General features: G+C 38.8%; 1 protein-coding gene across 3 annotated transcripts in view; it reads right to left on the bottom strand.

Moving 5' to 3' along the window:
• The window catches only part of RAB28 (RAB28, member RAS oncogene family), a 178,839-nt gene that overhangs the window by 135,948 nt on the left and 24,312 nt on the right, over nucleotides 1–18,579 (bottom strand). For all 3 annotated transcript variants that reach the window (XM_075569302.1, XM_075569292.1, XM_075569311.1), the window contains exons 2-3: nucleotides 17,631–17,727; nucleotides 3,856–3,944 (exon numbers count right to left, since the gene is read on the bottom strand). In XM_075569302.1, coding sequence (XP_075425417.1) covers nucleotides 3,856–3,944; nucleotides 17,631–17,727 — 186 coding nt within the window. The remainder of the gene's footprint in view (nucleotides 1–3,855; nucleotides 3,945–17,630; nucleotides 17,728–18,579) is intronic.

Raw genomic sequence — 18,579 nt, 5'->3', positions numbered from 1 at the left:
CAATCTCTCTCTCAATCTCTCTCTCATACCCATACACACACACGGGAAGGGACGTGCGCCGGAGGGGAGAGAGAGAGGGGGGGGGGGGGGAGAAACACCCCGCTACTTCCTCCCGCCCCGCGCGAGCAGTGGGAGCACATAGGGGACAGAATCACCGGCAACTGCAATATCTTCAGACCCGCGCGGGCAGCGGGAACACCGGAGGGGGGGGGGGGGGGGAAAGAAACACCCCGGCCACTACAGCATGTGACCCGCGCGGGCAGCGGGATCACCGTAGGGGGGGGGGGGGGAAAGAAACACCCCGGCCACTACAGCATGTGACCCGCGCGGGCAGCGGGAACACCGTAGGGGGTATGGGGGAAAGAAACACCCCGGCCACTACAACATGTGACCCGCGCGGGCAGCGGGAACACCGGAGGGGGTATGGGGGAAAGAAACACCCCGGCCACTACAACATGTGACCCGCGCGGGCAGCGGGATCACCGGAGGGGGGGGGGGGGGGAAGGGAACACCGGAGGAGGGTGGGGGGGGAAGGGAACACCGGAGGAGGGGGGGGGGCAGAAACACCCCGGCCACTACAGCATGTAACCCGCGCGGGCAGCGGGAACACCGGAGGGGGGGGGGAAGGATGCATCAGTGTATACAGTATATAAATATTTAAAGTGCATTAAATTCCCCCCACCTGAAGCATCTGTCCAAACTCCTCCATGACTGGATCAGTAAATTGTAAATTATAGGAGCTGACACAATTATACAGGAGGGGGGGGGGAGGAGGAGGAGGAGGAGCAGCAGAAACGCACGCACTCAAACCCCCTCCCCCCCCATTACTTACCCATGCAGAAAGGGCGGTTTGAAGTCCTGGCAGCTCTATCCCGCGTCACAGCCAATCAGCTACAATTTTTTTTTTTCAAATTTTTTTTTTTCAATTTTTTTTTTTTTGAACGGGATTTTTTTTTTTTTTGAACGGGATTTTTTTTTTTGCAGAGCAGGGGAAAGGTTACTGGCCACGAGCCAATATCCGATCGCAGCTGGCGAGTTGGCGACCGGGTTTGTCGAGCACTGCCTATTATTATCTGCATGTAGTAAACAGTTATCTATACCATTGTGTGTATTCTTTTATTGGGTCCTGTGACAGGGTTATCCCACACTGTTAGGATCCCGCGCAGGTGGAGGAGCTGTCACCAGACGATCAGGTACAACCCAGGCCTGATGAAGCCGTAACAACGGCGAAACATGTAGAGTGTTTCGGCCCATACCAAAGAGGAAGAACAACTGAGGTCCACCCCTGTCATCAGATCCGGAAGTTCGCTTAACAACCGGAAGTGACGCAAAGGGAGTGCCTGGCGTGGACGCGAGAGTATTGCGGTGGAGCAGAGGATAGTGAGGAACTAAAAAGGATCGCGACCAGATGAGCACCCACTATCTATAATATCATACTGCATACCTCGATCATATGAAGTGTAAGCCTGCATTTTTTGAATCCCTTTTAATACTAAATACCATCTGCACTATATGGTCTCTTTTCTTCTTTTTTTCTCCTTGGAGGTTGGGGGCTGGTGGCTGCTGTATACACAGGGAACATCCACCCCTCAAGTTGGATGACTGCCTGAATTTGACTGCTTTATTGTGAGTAGTCATTTTTGAGCTTTGTTTGGACAAATTTATTCACAACAGTATTACACTATGTAGTGTTTCTTAATTTCATAACTACGAGACGAGCTCCCCTGATTTGTTGGAGGATCACCTGGTGCAAGACGAGTGGAACAGTCTTTATCAAGGGTTGCAGTTTGTTGCTAAGTTTCTTAATTTTTTCTTTAGATCACTTGATTGTTATTATTATCACATTGCTTTATTATTTACACATATGTGGTTGAATTGTATATTGTCACATTTAGGGTGTGTTAGAGCGCTATTGTTAGTTTTTTTCACAACCCAGGCTCCCGGCAGCAGAGGTTCAGGCCTCCTGTGAGTCGCCGCCGCCACCGCCACACACACACACACACACACACACACACACACACACACACACGTCAAATTATTCACTGTACAAAGATGAACACATTAGCAATTCTGTGATAAATTGTAAAAAGAAACATATGTTATGACAAAGTAATAAACCTGCAGAGTTTTGAGGTTAGTTTATGCCATGCACAAATCATTTTTATACACAACCACTTTCAAAAATGATTTCCCCCTTCATAGTATCGGCAATAATAATTATCTGCTTCTTTCTACTCTTGCTTCAGCGTCCTAGTGGTCTATGATTAAATCAGAGGGTGTAGGATCACTGTTAATTTCCTCTTTTACTTATTTCGCTTTTTTTCCCCCTACCTCTCTCTCCAGGGGACGCATACTCTGAAAACTCTACCTGCGGTGTTGATTTCCCAAAAAATCCTCTACTAATTACTGTGATTTTCACATCTGACCCAAGCCACAATGCCTGGAAATGAGAAGTCGTCTCTCCTAAGCAGCTGGGGATCTACAAATAAAGGCCTTCTGCCGTGCTGAGCTGGCAAACCAGTTCAAGACAGCTTTACTACATCTCTACATAAATCCAAATTATATTAATATTAAACCTTATTGCTCCTTAAATCTCCAGTCTCGCTTAGCAACATATATTGCATGTGCAATAAAGTAAAAGTACTCAGGCATGTAACATCCTGTTTGGAATTACTATGGTTTTTTTTATTTATTTTTTACCGGTTAAGGTATTTTACGAGAATGCTTAAATTAGATCCAAAAGCTTTTTTTCAAAAAGGCACAAAGGTGAATTGTATGGTATATGCAATGAATATTTATTTTGTGAATAGGTAGTTATGAAGTTATGAAATCATTCAAACATACTACTAGTGCATATACACAAAGGGGTCCAGTCTACTTGGATATTGCCAATGCAAAGTCACCCGGAAATGGCATACAATTTGTGGCTATGAAAATCCAGTGTTTTTGCCATATTCAGTAAGAATTATCCATGTATAAAAATTGCACGGTTCGACATTCTATTTGCATGCACTTTTCTCCTGATTTGCGGAAATACAATCTAGAACTGATTGTCAAATCTCCTTCAGATAGATGAAACAGGGATGGAGAGGGAAGGAGAGAAGGGAAGGAGAGAAGGGATGGAGAGGGAAGGAGAGAAGGGAAGGAGAGAAGGGATGGAGAGGGAAGGAGAAAAGGGATGTAGAGGGAAGGAGGAGAATTTCAGCAGAGAACCCATTGGCTTAATCTATACTCTACGTGGGGAGACCAAACACAACTGAGCACACACCTGTCACATACCTGTGACGTATGCTATTCATAATTTGAATACATTTGACAGATATTGCATTTGCACATTTCCCATTTATCTCAGGTGTGTTCCCTTGATGAAAAGCAACTTAGAGCGTTTATATTTATTGCCTCATTTCTCAAAATGTATGGAGTCCTTTTGCTCTATAGGTATGAAAATGCAAGGGTCCCATAAGTCACATATTTTCTTTGAAACCTCCTATTCATCATATTGAGCAAAGGGTGGCCAATGATACACTCACCCATAACTATTTAAAGGCAGTGCCACTTAGAGCACCAAAAAAAAAAAAAAAAATAATAAAATATTTCTAAACAACCATCCTTGAAACTAATACAAAGCTTTTTATTAAGTGCGTGGAATTTTAATAAATGGCTTTGTATTTTAACTGTAGACGTAATGGGTGAATGTTGTCCAACATAAATTATTTAGACTAATACATGAAGTTCTACATACTGTACTAGGCATATTTACTAAAACTAGATGAGTAAGTGAAACTGTACCTTTTAATAACTAGGATGTCAACTTCATTGCACAAATATACTTTACATTTGATTATGGTACAGTACCTGTGTTCCATAAATATATTTATCCAACATTTTGCCTCCTATTGTCTGTCCTCCAATGTCCCAGACTTGAAGAGTAACATTTAAATTTCCTAAAAAAAATAAAAAAAGAGAAAACATAATACTTTTAGGGTTGTAAAATAGTAAAACACAAGGTTAGGAAATTAAAAAGGGTTTCTTTCCATTTTACCCCATGATTTAGGCAACATATTTGGGATAAGTTTTGTGTTCTTAATTGTTTACAGTGTAGAATAACTGCACAGTACCTCAGGTACATTGCTAAAGGTACGTTTATGTTACAAGTTATGCAAAACTCGCACCACATTAACATTGGATGCAGTGTAGTCACTGCAGTATTAGCTACCGTATATGAAATCGTCCTTAGCATTGCAACTGGGCTCATTAAATTAAGCCTGTCTGTAGTCTCAGAAAAGGTTATTAGAAATATTTAAAAAATAGTACACCAGTGGTTTTTGTCAATGAATTCTAAACTTCATTTGTTACTTGAATAGTGTATAAAAAAGTGCACATTTCATCATAGGTTTTGCGGTAGAAAATGTATATATGATTTGTCAAAAGAAATGAAAAACTTATTTGAACAGAATGGAAATTATAATAAAATGAGCAAATTTTCCCAAAATCAACTTTGAGTTAATCAAATGAAAAAGTGGCTCTATAACATCAGAGACCCCGTACCCATACACCATAATCTATTCTAACCTACTAATGTCATAACTCTGGCCCCTTATATCATGACCCCACCCTCAATAACATAGACCCTGCTCCGGCAGGCGATCCCTTGCTCTAGAGGGGCAATCTTACATGTTTGAAGCCCAGTCTCACATTCCAGTGGGGGACCCTTGACAGTTCTGAGAATATGTGGGAGGTGGTGAAATCCTTTAACTCAGAATAGGCTGCTCCTTTAAGCTTTATAGTGCCAGGAGTCTGGCAGCACCAGCCTGCCATCGGACGTCCGGCACTTACAGGTCGTGTTTCTTTTATTAACTTTAGATGTGTTTTATATATAGTTTAATAGTTTTAAACGTGACCAGACACCGGATGGGCTCCACTTCCGCTTTGATCAGGTTGGTCGCTCTGTCTGATCGAAAAGCCCAATCACGCCCCAAAAAGAGCGAGCAAGTTTCTATGTTGCACATTCTGAATTACGTGTTTAAGATTCAGGATCCAGGATCCAAAGCAGAATTTCCTACAGTACAACAAAACAAATGCACGGGATTGTTCAATATAAAAGGCTATCTTGGAAATAAGATCCAAAATCTCCTCAACAGAGAACAGAATGCTGAAGTCATTCCCAAGTGGCACAAATATAGGCTGTGCTGTAAAACAGGTCTAAAAATTGTAGCTTTTCTTTTGTAAAATGTTTTAATTAGGTTTGCAGATTTTTATAAACAAGATCAGCAAAATGTGATAAAACATTAGATTGAGGTGTGAGTTTACTTAATTTTGATGTTTATTCAAAAGTAGAAATCTACTGTAGAGTATAAAATAAAGGATGACATCAGGGTGGAAAAGTATTAATGTGAATATAATACCCTAAAAAAGCATTAAATAATCAATGAAAAAATAAAATGATTGGGTCTTGAAATGTCTACCATTACCAAACCCCTGGTAGTGTCACTGAACTCCAGGTCAAAAACTATTAAACTAGATATAAAACACATCTAAAGTTAATTAAAGAAACCACATGTAGAGAATGCTCCGCATAAACTTTAAAGCCCAGATTTTAAAAAGTTTAATTAAATCAGGACATTACCTAAAACTGGAGTGTCCATTATTTTAACACCCGCTCTCAAATAACAACATTATTTCCTGGTGTTAACCTTAACAGAGCTTAGTGAATAGGGGTTGAATATCTTTGACCCATATTACCGTCTCGTTAACACATGACACTCGTGATGTAACGGAAGTAAATTCAGGTTAATATGATGTTATTTGGCTTTAGTGAATACAAAACACCATCATTAAAGACCTTGTAATTAAGTTAACATAACGTTAAACATGCTAGCGGAGCTTAGCACATCTGGGCCCAAGTGTATCAAATGTTTGGAAACAGTCTCTGCACTACATAACTCTGTCCTCTTGTACCATCTAATGTAATCACAAATCAAGGAATTACAATCCTACCACAAACATATATGTTTTATATGGACTCCATATAGCAAGGGTCCTCAAACATTTCCATATTGTGGGCCACTTCAAAATTTATGTGTTTGGAGGACCACCATTTCAACAATACTGGACCTGTATCTACAACCCAGCCTTTAGTGGTGAAAGAAAAGGAGAAGAAAAGAAGGACAGCGTGCAGGAGGACAAGAAGAGAAGGACAGAGTGCAGGGGGAGAAGAAGAGAAGGACAGCGTGCAGGAGGACAAGAAGAGAAGAACAGAGTGCAGGGGGAGAAGAAGAGAAGGACAGAGTGCAGGGGGAGAAGAAGAGAAGGACAGAGTGCAGGGGGAGAAGAAGAGAAGGACAGAGTGCAGGAGGAGAAGAAGAGAAGAACAGAGTGCAGGGGGAGAAGAAGAGAAGGACAGAGTGCAGGAGGAGAAGAAGAGAAGAACAGAGTGCAGGGGGAGAAGAAGAGAAGGACAGAGTGCAGGAGGAGAAGAAGAGAAGAACAGAGTGCAGGGGGAGAAGAAGAGAAGGACAGAGTGCAGAAGGAGAAGAAGAGAAGGACAGAGTGCCGGGGTGAAGAAAAGAAGGACAGCGTGTAGGAGGAGAGCTGCCCGAAGTGATTCAGGGAGCACAATTTGAGAACCTGTGCCAAATAGCATTGTATTGTGTTAAATCCAATTATTTGTGATAGGCTTGTGATAAATTGACAAAGCACAATAGCTATGTGGGGGACCTGAACATTGTATCTTTTAACACTGTTAACATGCATGCAGTACACATAATTTTCTTAACAAAGTTATTTTAGTATGAATAGTTTTTTTTTTTTAATTATTATTTAAATCACTATTTGATTATAATAGATAATGTATTTTAATACTATTTCACCAAGCAGAATTTATGTTTAGGTGAGATTAAATACATATGATCTATATTATTTTGTAAATAAAGTTACACACAAAATGAATTGTCAAATTTAACAGGTATTGATTTATTTCTTTTTAAAGCTAACCTTTTATCAACAGACCTGCTGTTTGATACACAGGATGCTGCCAAGCATAGGATGATCAAACGTAAACATTTAACCAAGCATTACCAGAACTAGATCTTTCCAGATTAAACATCTTAAACCGTATAAGTCGGAAAGCTGATTTTTGCAAAAAAAAAAGACAGATGTGCTTACAAAAGCGGGTAGAAACAGTAGGTCAATACACTATTACATCCATGCAACTTTGCATACATAATAATACAGCTCAACCCCCTTATAACGCTGTGCTTGGGATCCAAAGAATCACATCGCATTAGAAGCGGATCGAGTTAGAAATAATGTACAATTGTATTCATTGTACAATAAAGTATTTAAGATACCAATAATAGTGTTGTAAAGTATTCATAAATACGAAAATTGGGAGCCACGCTTGCATCGCGTTATAAGCCGATTTGCACTGCAACGGATCGCGTTAAAATGGGGTTGAGCTGTACTTGCAACAGCACTCGCCAAAATTTGTTAGTAGAATAGACATGTTACTAGAATAATAAATAAGTAAAATAAGCAAATATTTCAGTTACATGAGAAATAACACCCGCTAATTATTGCTGAGGTTCTGTAAATCAATTAGCGATATTGGCAAAAGTAATTTGATAGTGAGAAGTTGGCTCTGGTTATGACAATTATTAATGCTGTATATGTCAATTTACTCCTGCTGCAGATTGCATCTTAAATTACAATATAAATGTGCCTAACACTGTGAAGAGATAGATATAGATAGCGATGTTTAAGGAGCCTTGGGAAACTAAAAAAGTGGTGTTAGAAATATAAAGTATAAAATACTTGACTTGCTTTACTGTACCTTTAATGTCCATTAGGTTGACAGACAAATACATGTAAAAGTGGAAATTATTCAATACAGTATGTCAGTCCAGAGCAAAACGGATTGTAGTTGTAGCTGCTTAGCATGTAAAATATATAAAATTTACATTTTTCCAAAGATTATAATAATTAGAAGATTATTAATATAAGCATGGGGGGAAAGAATAAGCCTGAAGTTATGAGGATGTACGGGGTGCTTTTAATTATTGCTAAAAAGACACCCTGAAATTCAGTCAGTAAACTTGTAAAATCATGCTAGGTTCTCTGGTTAACCTAAAGTTTAAGTGCTGCATGGCCAAAATGTAAGTGAAAACACGCGCCTGCCCACTTCTAGCACTAAGGGCTTAAAATATCCTCTACACAGTAGAAACCTTTTTGCTGCCATATACCCACAAACTTCCTGGAGGTATTTTGTCTGTGAACCGAACAAAGCTCTTTCTGCAGTTACTGATTCAATCGGGCACCATATTAAGCTGTAAAATCTGCACAGTGAATGCATCTAGACTACACAGAAAGCCAGGTTACAGGCATTCCAAAACGGGGCAGTATGTGCAGTGTAATGGTCTCAAAATATATTTATGCGATTCAGGTTTAACACCCATACACAATTAACACCTTCAATGTTCGAGGGTTAGCGACATATTTATTTGCAAGGCGTCTCAGGACCCTCCTGTACTGATGGTATACAGTGGTCCGATTAACAAAAAGGTGTATTTTTTCAGTGCTCAATAGGTTACATACAGGATACACACACACAAACAGAATTAGATGAGCTCGGACCTAACTTTGTAACGGAATGCATCAGTGACACTATAAAATACAATACCTTTATAGAGTATGCAGCTGGTAAAAAGATTGGCCTTACATTTATGGAAAACAAATATACAATTCCAGCGCTCCTCCCAAATTTGCTTTTCACTTATTAGTGAAATTCGACATTTTGATCCTAAGGAGTCCTTTAGGTTGCTTTTTTTGATCAAAACATTTTTCAAGCCCGCTAAACCCGTCAAGGTAAACTCCATTTCAGCAGGTACCTATACTAAATACATATTATTTCTTATTGTCCTGTGAAATATGTGAAAGTGCCTAAAGGGTTAAATGGATGAAACATAATGCGGTTTGCATTTCAGTGAAAAATTAAAGACTGGCAAATGCCAGAAACAAGGTTCCCTTAGCATTATGAAGGAAAATTGTGAGTGCACAAGTTGCTTAGTGAAAATAATATTACAGTAATACATACAAAGTGCGCATGTATGTATTATTTTTTACCTTTTTTTTTTTATTGAACAAAATGTGAGTAAACACATCAGAACAACATCAAGATTCGACACCACACACACTATGCATTATATACACACACAACGAATAAGTATGATATGAAAAATAACCAGGTCCAACTAAAAATTATATGGATTTCCTTTAAAACTAATAAAAACAAATCTATAAAAGAAAATATGGGAAGACAAGTAAAATGGACAAAAGGATGACAAAAAATAAAATATTTGTTTCATATAATCTAACAAGACAGACATTTTATGGAGTACATTTGTAGTGATCTTTGGAAAGCACAACAGTCCAATGATAAAAATTATTAAAGTAAATGGTAGAACAACAGAATCAAATACCAGTTGTAAACAACTTTATATATATATATAAAAAAAAAAAAGTTTGTCGCGCTCCCACAGTATATGTAAGTGAATTGGTAAATAATTACAGGGTGATATGCCCATACGTATTTTAAAGTGACGATTACCTAAATGTGCACAATTAGTTAAAGTTCAATTACTCCCAAATAGTCTTCTAAAAATATACATAACACAACATGCAAGTGAATTGAACTCAAATTCAATAAAAAGTGCAACAAAAGTCTTCACTCAAACCCTAAACAGGGAACAGTTTCCAGCGTACCTTTAAACACTTAGTTTTTGTCCAAAGCAAGGGGAGCGCAGGAGGGAAACGGAAATAGGAGAAAACAAGACGAAAATAGTGCAATCACCTATAAGAACGTGTGTATGTGGTAGAATCTTGATGTTCTTCTGATGAGTCTACTCACATTTTCTTCAATAAAAAATCTCATATCCCAAACTATGGCAATTTGTGTGTGTGGTCTGATTTGGTAAGGCTGATCTCAGTGAAATAGAGATGAAAAACACAATAGTGTAGATCAGGGGTGCGGAAACTGGGGGGGTGCAGGATTTTCTAGGGGTGGCGCAGCAGTTGCAGAGGCCAGTGCTCTTCAAATTAAAAGTCGGGGGAGGCGTCGCCACGACAACCCGGCACCGCCTCCGTCGGTAATGGCGCCCCACATGATGGTCTCATCCGTGCTTTCGATATCATCCATCAGGAAACAAGAAAACATCTCACTCTGGGTCCCTGGACTCACCGCATTTCACTGAGAGGCAGCTTCCTCAGGAGTCATATTGACTCTAGGGACCTAGAGTGAGATGTGTTCCCGTTTCCAGATAGAAAATATCAGAAGCAGAGGCGTAACTATCAGGTGGGACGCCATTACCGACTGAGGCAGTAAGACCGCAGCTTGTCTGCGACTTGGGAGATCCTGCACTACTTGAATTGTTTTTAAAGCTTAAAAGAATGTGCACATTTGACTTATTTTAAGAGATAAATAGAATTTTTGCACCATCTACACTATTGTGTTTTCATCTCTAATTCCCCCGAGATCACCCTTAACGATCAGACCACAAACACACAGAAATTGCCATAGTTTATGGGAAAATGTGAGTAGCCATCAGAAGAACATCAAGATTCGACCACATACATTTGAAAACATATGTGATTGCACTATTTTCGTTTTGTGTTTTCTCCTATTTCTGGTGCCCTCCTGCATTCCCCTTGCCTTGAAGGTAAAATACAACTTGACTGCTTACAGTACTAAAGTCCACTTAATGTGGTCTACAGATTTTTGTTCTGTTTAACTATTTTGGATCTTTATAGTTTGCTAAAAATATGCATGTGTGAATAGACGCTGGATGAATTATAATTGACTGGTCTTTACTGGGATATCCTGAAATATATGTGTGCTGAACTGTATTTTGGTTTCTAAAATTTATATTAAAAGCATATAAAAATCTAAACTCATGAAAACCCTGTATTATCAAACATACCTTCATAAAAGTTTGATTAAATGTAAAGATTGCCTCACAATACTCCCATTTAGCAGGTTACAGACGGAAACTAGGGGAGAAAATATGCTACAGTCTCCATTTGTAGTCTTTGTCCGAGAATGTGTTAAAAGTAGGGTAAGAATTAGGAAATTAAACATTGTATCATGTTAAAATGCTCCATTCTAAAGGTATTGCTTAGATAATGCAAATAAGGAACTGTTCCTACACAAACAAGATACAGTACTTTGAATAAAAGATATTATGTACCTTGCAGAGTGCACTTAAAAAAATGGTACTGTATTTACATTATAGTTTAAAAATCTTAGCGGATTTTATACAAATTTGTACACTATATTATTCTAGAACTGCATGCATGGCTTTTAAAGTCAGTGTCAGACACAATGGATCTATTCTACATATCACAAACTCCATTAAAAAAAATATATACTCTGGATAAGACTTAAATAGAAAAGCTACTTGTTTATCAAGTTTCATATTATTGATGTGACTCAATTAGTCAGGTATAATGTATGGTAAAACACAACCTACTGTTTGTGCGTATGGTAAACAGTGGAAAAATATACAGTAACATATGCAGAAACTAAATCGTCCATATTACAAGTGAAGTAAATCCCTGGTGGCTTTGTGATGGAACACACAGGTACTTTGCTCTGTTATGGATTAACAATATTTACACACTTGGTTTATACATACTTATTTTCCACTTGACGAAATCTCACACCAGCACATATATTCATTACAATTTGAGATACACTTGTGATTTAATGGTAAAATAAAAAAAAATTAGCATGGGAAATAAAATTTTAGTGAGCCTAAGACGTATAGACAACAATGCTGCTGTACTATACATGCACAAAAAAAAATCCTGACAATTTACAGAAAAGCATTAATGGAAGACACTTATCAGACCCCAAGGAACACAGGTCCTCCTTTATCTTCTTCAACTCTCCTCTATACAAACATCCCATTCACACTCAAATTGACATAACATATCGCCTTGTTAAATCTCCATTTTAATAATGAGGTACTGAGTTTTACTGAATTTGTCAGATTTAAATTTGATTGCAAATAGGCCAGAGTCTGTGTGAGAATTTCTAAAGTACATTTGTTAATTGCATTAAGATGCAGACGCTATTAGAATACTTTTTTTATTGCAATACTTTTAAAAAAACAGTAGCTTGTTTAAAAAAAAAACTTTTTTTAAATAATATGCATTCATTTTAAACATTAACCATATTTATTTCACAGAGGGAAAAAAATCCTTCCAATCCAATCAGATGGTGGTTGAAACGGTATCAGTCACTTCATATCTCCACTTGAGGCAAAGGAGGGAGACGTTGGATGCTGTGCCCTTCCCAGTCATTTTTGGTTCACAGATCATCCTTTATTATAAATCCATCCAGTAATGTTACGTAAGAGTTGGAATACTAAAAGAAAGTGTGCTGGCTAGAAGAACATGTGGTAATATAATGTCATTACAATTCTGGTACCATCAGGTTAATAACACACAAATGACTAAATTAAATAAGGTAATTAGCACTGAAATGTCATCAAGACATAATGGCCCATACAGTATTTACCAAGCGATGTTATTCCATAAATCACCTTTCAGGGCTAAACACACCTGATCCATTCACTTTAATAGACCGTAAGGAGTATTATGGAATAGTTAAATTTAGGAAATATGGCCCTTTATGTCTGGTGACAGAAGAGTTGTCCTACTATTAGATAATGTCCCTCAGCATCACAGGACTACCATATAACATCAGATAAAGTATTTTCGTTTATATATTACCCAGAGTTATGTTTTGGTCCCAAGGGCTGTAAGGAGTAGAACAGTGGGGACAACTCTGCCTTTGAAGAGGTGAATCCCAGTGTGCGCGCTCTTTGTGAATTTGAGTAAGTCACTTTATCTCCCTCTGCCTCAGATACCAAAATTAGATTGCAAGCACTTTGGGGCGGGACTCCACATGCTTGCAAAATTCAATGTACAGCGCTGCAAACACGATCAGTGCAGCATAATAAAAAAATATTACTTTTATTAAATAGTTTTAGACTCTTAGTACGGCTTTTTTTTCCCACATAAACCCATTAGTGGTATTTTCCAAAACCACATGCATATCTATATTCTCTGGGTTCATCCCAAGTAAATTTAAGATGGTAAAGAAATAGAAAAAAAAACTGATACAGAAGTCTTGTAGCTGCGGACTTCAGTAGATGCGGTTTTCCATTCTTCATGCACCCTGTTAAACCATAAAAAGGTATTTTTCCAAACTTTCCCCCATGTGCTCAAGTAACAGATATAATGTAAAATATTATCATTAATCACACCCTTCTACATCAATATCATTGTGCAAAGCTGATGATTGAATTTATGGCATAACTGAGGTTATAGCTACTTGCTATATCCTAGACGTTTATGGATTTTGGTCCAAAAAACATACTTGGGCGTGGCGTAAGCACCCAGGGGACTTTTGTAAGGATCTTACTTTCTTTAACATATTTACAGTGTGAAGGCTATGTTGCTGCCTTTGGCGATAAGTCACACAAAAAACAAAAGCTATTTAAAGAAGTCAACAGCAACATAATTTATTGAATAATTGCAGTCACCTGCATCTGTGTGCCTATATAAACATGTACTCGAAACTAACTCTGGGAGCTTACTCACTCTGCCTGTAAGAATCTGGATGTTTCTAGTGCAGCTACTTCCCGAAGTTTGAGCTTTAAAGGAGCAGTTCAAAATATATACACACACACACACACACACACACACACACACACACAATATGTGCATTAATACAACCTACAAACTGACAAGTTATTAGCCAAGTTGCCAAATCGATCCGTTCTCCTGTGATCAACCGGTGAAGATTCCACTAAATGGTTGTCAGTGCAGCAGAAGAGGACCCAAGATGCAAAGTTCTGAGGGGAAGATCATGTGACCAAGCAGTCACTAGATACAATTGGTGCACTGTTAGAGAGAGGGCAGGTATCAAAAAGGAGTGTGCCCGAGCCTGTTTCCGAAGAGGAAGTGGATGTGACTTTGTAAATGGTTGCTATAGAAACAAAAAGGTTTGTTACATTATAATACACGTCTAAAAAAAAATGTTTTCTTTTAAATGCTACAAGTATTTTCTCATAGTACAGAACTGATTAAAAAAATAAAAAATAAAAACACATGTAGGATATTGCTTGAACTGCAGCTTTCAACAACCAAAAGTTTGAATACAGCAGAGTATGCATAGTATAGTCAACATAGTTACATAGTCAAGGAGGTTGAAAAAAAAGCTGCATGTCCATCAAGTTCAACCTATGCTAAATTTAGAAGACAGATACTTATCCTGTATTTGTATTTACAGTATTTTGATCCAGAGGAAGGCAAACAAAAAATCCCAATGAAACATCATCCAATCCATGAGTAACGAATGCCACATTTTAACTGCCCTTACTGTAAAGAACCCTTTCCTTTGTTGCTGGTGAAATCTCCTTTCCTCCAACATTAAGGGGTGACCCTGTATCGTTTGTACTGCCCTTTGGATTAAGTTATTTTGAAAGCTCCTTGTACTAATCACGGAACATATTTGTACAGCATGTATATCTGTTAATGTTTGGTGCTGTAGAATACAGTGCCATGGATGTAAGGCAGTAGTTTTCTGTGAGAAATTGTGTAAATTCATTATTTTATTGGTGTGTGTCTGTTTTGTGGGTGTAGAGGTGGCAGCAGTCTGTTTTGTTGGTGTGTCTCTGTTGGGTGTAGAGGGTGGAAGAGGGGGCTACAGTGTGTTTTGTCGGTGTAGAGGGGGTGCTGCAGTGTGTGTGTTTTGTGAGTGTAGAGGGTGGAAAAGGGCTTCAGAGTGTGTTTTGTGGGTGATGGGGGGTGCTGCAGTGTGTGTGTAAGGGGGGCTGCAAAGTGTGTTTGTGTATATAGAGGGGTTTGCACAGTGTTTGTGTGTATATAGAGGGGGGGCTGCAGTGTGTGTATATAGAAGGGGGGCTGCAGTGTGTGTATATAGAAGGGGGCTGTGTGTATATAGAGGGGGGCTGTGTGTATATAGAGGGGGCTGTGTGTATGTACAAATTCATTTTAATAAACACGTGCAGTAAAAGCATAAGAATGTAGGTGATCATGTTGATAAAAATCAGACTATAAAAAAGTGTCTTTTTTTTATGAAAAATGTAAAAAAAACAATTTTATAAAAGCCTACATTTAACCCATAACAGTAATAATCCCCTCAGAACAGGGCATTGCTGGCCAATAATGCCCTGGCTGGTTTAAAGTCCCTCGGCTTTGCCTCGGGCCTTCAACTCTTCCAGCAGGGGCAGTATTGGCTAGTAATGCCCTGTTCTTCGGGGATTATTACTTAATTAAAGGAATGGTCAAGAGACAACAAATTCAAATAATGCATAAAAATTCAAAAAGGCAGAATACAGGATTAATGGCACTAATGTCAACTACAGTACTATTGAGGAATGGGACCCAAGACTCACTATTTCAGGTGACAGAAAAGTAGGAAATGAAACAAAGCAATTGGGGGGTGGGGGGGAGAGTCAGCAGGATGGTAGGTTGTATATGGTAGGTAGAGGTATAGGCAGCAGGAAAAAAAAAAAAGGTGTTGGTAGTGCTTCCACTTTACCAGTGATCTATAAAACCTCACCTAAGGCACTGTTAGAGATTGTGCAAAGGAGGAATACTAAAATGGTGCATGGTCTTTTCTGTTTGCGCCGTCAGCTCTCCCCCTGCTCGCGGCCCCCTTCCCGGCTCGAAGCTTTGCGGCGTCTTATGATGTGATGTCACGTCGGCATGCCAACGTGTTGCCATTTAACGCTGCATTGTCATGGCGACGCGTCGCCAAAGAGGCAGCTCAGACCAGGTAAGATTTACAGAGGCCTCGTGCCTCCCCCAGCATTTAATTTAAATGCCTTGGGGAAGAGCGCAGAGCCTCTAACCTCCGTGCCCCACCCCCCAGAGAATGCCCCGCACAACCCACTTTGCGCACCCCTGGTCTACATCATAAAACGTATCAGAGAAAGACTGAATGACCTTAATGTGTACAGCTATTAGAAGAAAAAAGAGAGGGGTAATAATAGAGACATACAGCTGGACCCTGTTATAACGCGGTGCTCGGGGGCCACAGAATGAGTCTGCGTTATAACCGGGATCGCGTAATGGCCGCCACGAGCAGCGAGGACTTACCCGGCATCTGCAGCTCTCTCCTCTCCCTGCTTCATTAAGCTGCATCTACGCTTTCGAGCACAGGAGTGTCACATGACCCATCTCTGACCAATGACAGCCCAACAGTGAATAAATTTTATATAATACAAATGCCGGAATCGAACCCATGACGTTCCATATGGTAGTACAATTCTCTAGCTACTACACCACAGGGTTGGTGTGATGATTCTGACTCTATAAATAAACTGAACATCTATAGTAGCAGAGAAGTGCAGTAGATGTTAAGTTTGTTTGTAGAGTCCGATTCATCACATCAACCCTGGTACTAGCATATGAAAGGTCATGGGTTTAATTCCTGGTATGGTATAATTTATAAATTATTTTATATAACAGAGGTAGTAAAGATTAATACAGCAATACAGAGGTAGTAAAGATTAATACAGCAATTAATAAAGATTAATATAACAGAGGTAGTAAAGATTAATACAGCATGGGACATAAAGTTATTTTAAAAATAGAAGAAAGCAAAGGTTTAAAACGGGTGTGAGGTTTTACAGCAGATAGGAAGATGGCCAGACTAGGTGGGCCAAAGTGATTCTTATCTGCCATCAAATTCTATCTTTCTATGCTAATCATTTTCTATTTATTTTACAATGAACTTTTTCTGTCAGTTAGTTTAGTGTAACTAGTATAAATTGAGCCAATAGCGATGAATAACTAATCTTTCTTACGGTCCAGATCCGTTAATAAATAAATCCTTCTATTGCCACGCGGGGCTTGCAATATAATGCACGGCAAGCACCTTTGGCATCGAAATGGTTAACTAGCAATCCCTTTTTTCCATGCAATGTACTGCAACTGGGATCTAAATGGTTTCTTTGCACCACAAACTGAAACATCTTGAATGCTCAAACTGTATTTTTATGAGTGTCTTGGGACACTAAATTTTAGTGGTCTATTAAATGCCAGCAATTTCATGCTGCCTTGCATAAAACAGCATTCACATATTAGAACACAGTGGTTACATAGCTATATCATACTTTTTTTAACACGTATAAGATTAGTAAATTCCACTAAAAACATTATGCTTTTCTTTTTAGAAATACAGTTTTCAGTAAAGATGGTGTATTATTTGAAAACTATTATTGTACTGTACCCATAGTTACATTTTATGAAGGATCCTGTTAATTCAGTGTAACCCCCAAAAATTGTACATGTCATAACCGGCTTTGACAAACCATGTGTGGTGCATAAAAGAGTGTGAATACGCAAACAGCTACTATGTTCAACAAAATGTCAACACAATAGCATAAAATGTGTACATTCTGTTTTATTTCTATAACACTCGAGTAGGTTTCAAGAAAAAAATTAAAAATTGGTTATTCAAGGCTGCTTTTTAACCCGTAACTTCAGTAATATCCAAAAAGCATGAAATAGTAGTGAGCAACAAGCTTGCGTCTTACCTGGCAATGTTATCCTTTTGAGAAAGAAGTCCAGTCCTACGGTTTGTTTGTACTGTTTTCCAAACGATTCCTGAGCAAACCGCATGGCCAAAGATGTCTAAAAAGAAAATGTGTAAAATGTTCGCATTTAAAAAGCTTGCACTGGCGGTAAAAAAACAACCCTTAATTAAACCCAATAACTACTGTAGAAGTACTAGGTAGCCTTACAATTAGGGTCTGTATTTGTCACCCCAACTCTGAGAGGTGCAGCCAAGCAGAGCTCTGCGCAGAAACAAGGGGCTTGCAATAGGGTGAGAGCCGCAAGTGATGCAAGCAAACTAAAGCAGAGAGTTCAATTACTTATGTGAACAATTCACCCATTAATGATGATATTTAAACATGATGCATGGAGCTGTGACAAAATTATATTTATTCTAAGACCATAGCCCTTCCCTCCTTAACCATCATTACATGTTGAATGATATAATGTAAAAAAAAAAAAAAAAACTTTTAAAATAATATCACAAATACAGTAGTAGCTTCACAAAAATCCATATTTGTAATATGTGCTGCACAATTCATAATCTCCCCATTTTTAAAAGTGCATGCACTTATATGTATATAGAGGTGTTGCGATATAACCAGTTAAAGTGGGAAAGGGAACTTGCCAACATAAGGATGAGGCCAGCATGACAAGTAAGCCCTCAACCCCCAGATATAAAAAATATGGAAAAGAGATGGCCCTCATTCTCCAGAGGTCAGTTTGTCCCTGGGCCTTGCAGCGTTCAGGGAGAGGAATGAAGGTAGAAGATATCAAGGAGGTTAAACACAAGTGGTCATTTAAACCCCAATCTGTGAGACTTTTGTCCAGTGAACAGAAACTCAAAGACCAGCTTAAATGGGATATTGTGGTCCTTAGTGAAGCAAGAACAAACGATTACGACCTCCGTGAGCACAAAAGCAGACACTT

The sequence above is a fragment of the Ascaphus truei genome, chromosome 1, assembly GCF_040206685.1.
Source record: "Ascaphus truei isolate aAscTru1 chromosome 1, aAscTru1.hap1, whole genome shotgun sequence".
Classification (NCBI taxonomy): domain Eukaryota; kingdom Metazoa; phylum Chordata; class Amphibia; order Anura; family Ascaphidae; genus Ascaphus; species Ascaphus truei.
The sequence above is the reverse complement of the archived record's forward strand: the minus strand, read 5'-3'. Positions and strand labels throughout refer to the sequence as shown.